At 40.0% G+C, this 7,500-nt stretch overlaps 2 protein-coding genes across 5 annotated transcripts in view; both read left to right on the top strand.

Annotated features, from left to right (window-relative positions):
- The first annotated feature begins 92 nt into the window (after positions 1-92).
- Positions 93-4,712, top strand: LOC122251619 (1,5-anhydro-D-fructose reductase). Of its 3 annotated transcripts, none has more exons than XM_043013663.2 (10): positions 93-116; positions 1,418-1,490; positions 1,762-1,929; positions 2,178-2,294; positions 2,474-2,557; positions 2,747-2,863; positions 3,467-3,585; positions 3,810-3,957; positions 4,109-4,206; positions 4,481-4,712. In XM_043013663.2, exons 2-10 carry the CDS (start codon positions 1,425-1,427, stop codon positions 4,509-4,511), a joined length of 948 nt encoding a protein of 315 aa, XP_042869597.2. In that variant the 5' UTR covers positions 93-116; positions 1,418-1,424; the 3' UTR covers positions 4,512-4,712. The 3 variants fall into 3 exon arrangements, with proteins under 3 accessions (XP_042869597.2, XP_042869596.2, XP_086404130.1); XM_043013662.2 differs by lacking the exon at positions 93-116 and adding an exon at positions 265-349; XM_086548004.1 differs by lacking the exon at positions 93-116 and adding an exon at positions 330-353.
- Positions 4,713-6,046: 1,334 nt separating this feature from the next.
- The window catches only part of LOC122251623 (aldose reductase-related protein 2), a 9,891-nt gene continuing 8,437 nt past the window's right edge, over positions 6,047-7,500 (top strand). Inside the window, exons 1-2 of one of the 2 annotated variants that reach the window (XM_086548003.1) lie at positions 6,096-6,214; positions 6,908-6,980. In XM_086548003.1, the coding sequence (XP_086404129.1) occupies positions 6,915-6,980 (66 nt within the window). In that variant the 5' untranslated portion in view covers positions 6,096-6,214; positions 6,908-6,914. Of the gene's footprint in view, positions 6,215-6,907; positions 6,981-7,500 lie in introns of both variants that reach the window. The other variant, XM_086548002.1, reaches the window with a different exon arrangement.

Below are 7,500 nucleotides of genomic sequence, written 5' to 3'. Positions count from 1 at the left end.
CCTCTGTCAGAGTAAATCGTTATCAGAATTTGGCCGAGAGATCATGCAGCCTCACTCTGACTCGGTGTGTTGACATACGGGCCTACAGAGGCTGACTGCTGAGTCACCTATACCACGTAAGATATACAAAAGAATATTACTATGTTTAAAAAAACAACAACAACAACAACACACACACACACTCAAGAAAACACAAACAGGGAAAATAAAAATGTTAAATAGAAATAGATATAACCACGAAGAGAAACGACGTGATGCCGGAAGGGAAGACGGTGACAGATCAAGGACACGCAGCAATAAAAAGGAGAGAGAGAACGGTGTAATCAGTCGACGTTCGTCCACCGTAAAGGTAGGTAGGGTTAGGTATGGTGTTCTGCTACATGATAGGACTGCTTGGTATGGTGTCTTGCCACATGATGGATTTGTTAGCTCGAATATTCTGCCACATGATAGGAATACTAGATATGGTGTTCCCCCACATAGCATGATTGTGAGGTAGGGTGTTCTGCTACTTGATAGGTGTGTTAGATATGATGTTCCCCAACATAGCAGGACTGATAGGTAAGGTGTTCTGCTATATGATAAGAGTGGTAGATATAGTGTTCTCACCATAACAGGTTTATTAGGTAGGATATCCTGCTACATGTCAGGAATGTTAGCCGGTAATGTGAAAAGGTGTTTGTGCTTTACAAAGGAATATGTTAGAACTCTCCGTAATGAGCGTCGGATTTCATCACAGGATGTATAAAATGTTCATTATTTATGAATAGGATAATTTTTCCCAGTTTTGTTTTCTTCTGAAATGCATGGGATTAGTATGATATACAATGCTTATTATTATACATTCGTGGTAATAACATTCAATGCAAATAAAACTGAATGACATGGTAGCTTAATTTCTATTACCACTACCACAACTATTACAACCGATACCACTACACACACGCTGATAGAATAAGACGAAAATGTTCTTTTGTGAGTGCCAAGTAAAGGCAAAGTCTAATGTTAATTAACTTTTCAGTTAATGCAAAATTCTGTATTTATTACAGATTAATTTACATGAGTCTGGAAGAAATGACAAGCCAAGATTAGAGTTTTTGGGAGTGGATAAAGTAGGCAGACCTTGATAATTGTCACTTATCAACTTTTCTTTTTAAATTGTATTCATTTTTAAACCGGTGATTGTCAAAAAAGAAACAGGTTGAGATGGAAAGGAAAAGAGACAAGTAAATGTGTATGTGTTTATGTATGCATTTTGTTTATGTAAGAACTGCATTTCAATGTCTCCCTTTTGCTCTGGGTCAGCATCAATGCCCAATGTGTATATATTCAATAATGATGTATTTGTATGAAGAGTACGCTTCACTGTCCCTCCTTCGTCACGCGTCGCCCTTTTACATCTCGTGTCCTTTTCCAGCACAGTCATGGAGAAGACAGTCACCCTGAGCTGCGGGAGTCGCATGCCTCTTGTGGGGCTCGGATGCTGGCAGGTATGTGTCGGACTCGCCTCGCCTGGTGAGCTGTCCCTTCCGTGCCTAAAAGGCCAAAAGGGCGGTTTAAGATCTGTCAATCATGAGCTAATATCAGAATCAGTCTTAAAGAACATGCCTCCACACTCTAAGACGAAGTCCAAAGAGGTTCCTCACTCGATTCACTTGAAGGTTTTCTTCACTCAGTGAAGAAAGCAAATTTTGAGATCCATCCCGGCACCTTCACCTACTTACACGATCTCAAAGCGGTTCCTGTCTTCCTCCCCCGCAGTCCCCCCCGGAGCAGGTGACGCAGGCGGTGGAGGCGGCGCTGGACGCCGGCTACCGCCACATCGACACCGCCTACAACTACCTCAACGAGGAGGCCGTGGGCGCCGGCCTCCGGAACTGGCTCGCGAAGACGGGCAAGAACAGGAGCGAGGTCTTCGTCGTTACTAAGGTGAGGGAGGCCGGGGTGAGGGGCAGAGGATGAGGGGAAGGGGTGAGTTTAGGGGAACGAGGAGTATATATGTATATCTATATATAGATATATATACATAAGGTTGGAGTATGTATAAGTTGTACCACTGAGTGAGGTAGTGTTAATGCTTTTTAGTCAATTTGTTATTCAACTGAACTGCACTTTCAAAGATTTTTTTTCTATAAGAACTTAAATCATTTGCTTAATTCTTACCCCCCCCCTCGCAGCTTCCCATGATCGGCATGAACGAGGGCGGAGTCGAGAAGTTCCTCAAGAGGTCCCTGAAGAAGTTGCAGCTGGACTACGTGGACCTCTACCTCGTCCACGGCCCCGTCGGCTTGATTGTAAGGGCAGTTTGTGTTCTCTCTTGTGCCATTTCTTTAACACTTTTTTTTAGACTCTTTATCATTAGCCAGTTTCGCTATTGCTGATAATCAACTGGATGTCTCGAAGGAAATGATGTGGATAGTTATATAATGAGAGATATGATAAGCTGATGGAGATGCTTTATCTCTCTCTGCAGGGCAAAGATGAGGACGATGTTTTCCCCGTGGTTGATGGGAAACTTAACGTTGATTTTGGGACTGACCTCATTGCCGTGTGGAAGGTATGTGTTTTTTAAATTTTGTTTTATACATAGATTTTTTTTTCAAGTAGTTTGCATGAACATGTATAGCTGTTTGATTTAAATGTTCATTTACTCTATTCCTTCTTGATTACTAATTTTGTTCTCAGTTGATTCGTAATATTTGACTGAATCATTTAGAGCAAAATTTAGGTGTAATTCTTCTTTTAGGAAATGGAGAAGGTGAAGGCGCTCGGCCTGACCAGGTCCATCGGCGTCTCCAACTTCACCATTCCACAGCTGAGGAAGATCTGCGCCGTCGCCAAGGTCAAGCCCTCCGTGCACCAGGTGAGGAGGTCACCGCCGCTGGAAATGGGTCCTTTATTTTAATGACGGAGTTTAGGTGGATTGCATTTTATGCATATTCAGACATGATGTAACACACATACACACACACACACACACAAACACACACACACACAGACACACACACACACACACACACACACACACACACACACACACACACACACACAAACACACACACACACAAACACACACAAACACACACACACACACACACACAAACAAACACACACACACACACACACACACCCACACACCCATACAAGCTCCCTGTGCACCAGAAAGGGAGGGTCACAAACCCTGCGGGAAATCGATGGTTCATATCAGTTGCGCTGCCAACCTTCCTGTCACTGGATCGGTAGTTCTGTGTATCTGACTGTCTATATATTGAGTATTTACATATATACGTAAATCATGTATGCATATATACGAAATCTATTGGTTCCTTTGAGTGTTACCATACATATCCGAGCGTATATCACATATCTGTATAAAAAGTACCTGTATCTGTATCAACATATACTTCCTTATCTAGTCACCTACCTACCTACATGTATATACAAACATTCACCTTGTCTCCTGCAGATCGAACTGAACGCCCATTTCCAGCAGTATGACATGCAAGAGTTGTGCAAGAGTCACAACGTCGCCATCACTGCCTACGCCCCCTTGGGCTCCCCCGGGCGGAAAAACCTGAGCGGCTGGTGAGCTTTTCGTTCGAGACACTCAAAAGGCTCAGGCAAACCAATAGCAGTGTAGAAGGATAAGAAAGATAGCTTGTTAACTTGAAATGCAAACAAAAAGCTTAAAGAACAAACCAAAACGAAACGATCTTCGTGATATCGGATGCGTTTTTTTTTTTTTTTTTTTTTTTTTTTTTTTGTCGTGTCATTAAATTGTTCTCTCTTATTCTTTTCACCTTCTTCAGTACTATGCTGGAGGACCCCGTGGTGCGGCTGGTGGCGGAGCGGCACGGCGTGAGCTCAGCGCAGGTCCTTCTTCGCTTCCTGGTCCAGCAGGGCATCATCGCCATCCCCAAGTCCGTCACGCCCTCGCGCATCGTCGCCAACAATGACGTGAGTGGACGGGCCGCAGCGGGACAGTATCATGGGAACAAAAGTTATACACCTAATACAAGTTCAAAAAATACACAGCTTTCCCAAACGGAACAAGAACGCAAATCCACACATTAATGAACACATTAATAAGAGTTTTTACGGTCCCCAGGTTTGGAAATTCGCCCTTAGCGACACCGAGATGGCAGCCCTGAAGAGCCTCGACAAAGGCCCTGAGGGTCGCACTTTCGTGTTTGCAACCCGCCCAGGGTGAGTCGTAGAGCGGTGGTGTAACAGTCTGACGTTGCAATATATTCATTTATCTAAGACGTTAGGTGGCCTGATGAAGAGAACGAATGATAGGGCAATAAAATTAGATATATGAAGGTGCGTGATATGTAAAACTAGCTCTGTGGACGCAGAATTGGCTTTATGAATGCAATGCTTTTTTTTAGACCTCTCAAAAGGCCAAAATAATTTATACTCCTGCTTTAACGTAATGCGAATGTGATATATGATTAAATAATTTCTTATCTATTTCCAGGTTGGCAGATCACCCCGAATGTCCCCATTAAAGAGGATCGAAAGGCTACAGGTCATTGCTCATAGGAGTTGTCATACGTTTTGTCATCACGCCACTCGCCCCATCCCTTCACTGCACCCCCCCCATGCCCACCTCGCTTCTTTTCCACCAAAAATAAAATATACATGAACTGTACATGCGTATACATACATACGCAGTGCATGCACACGTATCTACATCCATAAACAAACACGCACGCACACACACAGACACACACACACACACACACACACACATACACACACACACACACACACACACACACACACACACATATATATATATATATATATATATATATATATATATACACACACACACACACACACACATATATATATATATATATATATATATATATATATATATATATTACATACATAATAATATATATATATATATATATATATATATATATATATCTATCTATATATATATATATATATATATATATATATATATATACATACACATATATACACACACACGCACCTCCAATTAAAACATACATATACATATGTAATAACTGTAATAATATGTAAGGCATTCCCATCTTATCTAGAGTCAACGATATACAATTGTAGCATATGCATTCAACATGTTTTATAAAGACACTGGAAAATTAAAGTGCTTTCAAAAGTAATCGCTGTTTTGAAAAACCTACACTCATTTCATATTTCCAGGCTACCTAAAAATAACGAATTGATATTCAGATCTATCCTATCCCATTTCATTGCTATTCATAATGGACAAATAGATAAACAATGCTCCATAAATTACAAGTGATTATAGGGACCATGAAAAAGGCAATAGGGAGCGTAACGATAAAACCGAACGGCTCTATTGCGTAACAGCGGGACTCGGAGGCACAACATCCCACAGTGACCTTCCAGAATAAGGGATGAGTGCGTATTTCTATTGTCCGGGAAAAAAAGCTGAGTCACGCTGATTCTATAAGGGTGAGGGTAATGGGCAAAAGGAAGGTTTAAGATTTTAAAGTAACTTTTTTTTAAAATCTGTTTGAGGAATATCTTCTGATGCTGTGATATGGCATCACGTGCTGTTTGTTCTGTATATATTTTCATATGTATTCGTATATATTCTTAGCATAGCAGAAATCTCAAATACATTTTAAAACAAAAATAGAATGTAATTAAAAATGTATATCATCCTCCTTACCATCATAATTCTCATTAATATTGTATACATTTATATACATTTATTTCTACATATTTATGTATATATGCACAAAGACATATAGGAAGGCATACAAACATTCTCTTTTGAATGACAAGTATCTCATAAACAATCATCTATTCCTAAGGGTCCATCTACTTGACGCCACAAAAAAGGTTTATCTAAAGATACAAAACGGCAGTCTCATTCTGACCTGGTGAGCCGACATCACGAACTTTACGAACGTTTTCTCTGTCCCGCACCACATGCTTCAAGGTGTACCGTTTGTCTCTTCGTGTGTGCATACGACGTTTGGTTTTATTCTTATTAGGTGCTCCTTTACATGATGCGTTTCAAAATGCCCCAATGCAAAGAAATCTCAGAGAGTGGAGCGTAAATGTTCAAGGGGATGAACAGATAAGGAACAAGAAAAAGAGAGAGAGAGAAAGAGATAGAGAGGCACGGGAACCAATTGAGAGACAGAGCGCTTTCTTCACTCGACGACAGTCAACTAGGCAGGTAGGATGCTCTGAATATACGTAGGGAGTATTCGCTAGTATACTAGCGAACTTTTACACTTTTCAAAGAATATATTAAGATAACAAACAATTGTAACAGTAACTTAAACTGTCTTACTTGTATGAAAGGTAATACTCACACAAACATTTTTTTAACATTTATCTGATGCAATCAAAACGTGATGGAATAATATATTGTACTTTTTCTTGAGTGCTATGGCAGAAATATACAGTACATCCACATTTCCATGAAAAAACAAACAAACTAGATTAGGCATGACACTGCATTTGTCATACATAAATATCTGTGCGATAGGAGGAAATGACAAAGCAAGAGATAGCATATTTGATTGAGAATAATACTTCATACAGATCTTGACTTTTGTCTTACTGATAAGTTATCTTTAGATTCCATTTCTCTTTCTGTAATGCATTATCTTACTCATAAGTGAATTCAGATACAAAAGTCGACAGAAACACAGATAGTTATGATGACGAGAGAGAGAGAGAGAGAGAGAGAGAGAGAGAGAGAGAGAGAGAGAGAGAGAGAGAGAGAGAGAGAGAGAGAGAGAGAGAGAGAGAGAGAGAGAGAGAGAGAGAGAGAGAGAGATATCCAAGGAAAAATATACATATTCAGTAAACTGAGCACTATATTTATATTTATAAAAAGAATTCAGTCATGTACCTTTTTCAGCACAAGCATGGAAAAGGCAGTCACTCTGAGCTGTGGAGGTCGCATGCCTCTTGTGGGACTTGGATGCTGGGAGGTGCGTGTCACGTGCCTTTTAAATTTAAATAATTTGCGCTTTCCTTGTGTCGTTTTAATATTTTTTTTTTATAAACTTGCCTTATTTTAAATTCTTTGCAATTTCCATATGTGTTTTGAACGTTTTATTTTCAAAATCATCAACTTGATGCATTAAGTTAAATTTGCAGTTAATTCCCGATATCATTTACTCTCTCCCTAATTAAGGTATTTAATCCATTTCAAATTTGCTTCTTTGGTACGACCTGATCTTATCTATTACACATAACCCTTGAATTTTATTCTCGCTAGATATGACTTGATCCACTTGAGATAATCAGATATGTAGGCCTACATAGTTCACCTAAGAAATCACAGGAGCTCCGCCCATTTTGCGAGACCCGGTTGGTAACCCTGCTCATGTGAAGCGATTCCTAAGTAACAAAGTCTTTAGTTATTAACAACACCATGCGACCTGCCCGCCCATGTGTTAAGTAAACAGGTGCTGGGAGAAAACGAAGATAAGTTTATTCCCCACATAG

The sequence above is a fragment of the Penaeus japonicus genome, unplaced genomic scaffold (assembly GCF_977035675.1).
Source record: "Penaeus japonicus unplaced genomic scaffold, GWHDUDI00000001_assembly GWHDUDI00000020, whole genome shotgun sequence".
Lineage (NCBI taxonomy): Eukaryota > Metazoa > Arthropoda > Malacostraca > Decapoda > Penaeidae > Penaeus > Penaeus japonicus.
Note: the sequence above shows the minus strand (reverse complement) of the source record. Positions and strands in the feature narration are given on the sequence as shown.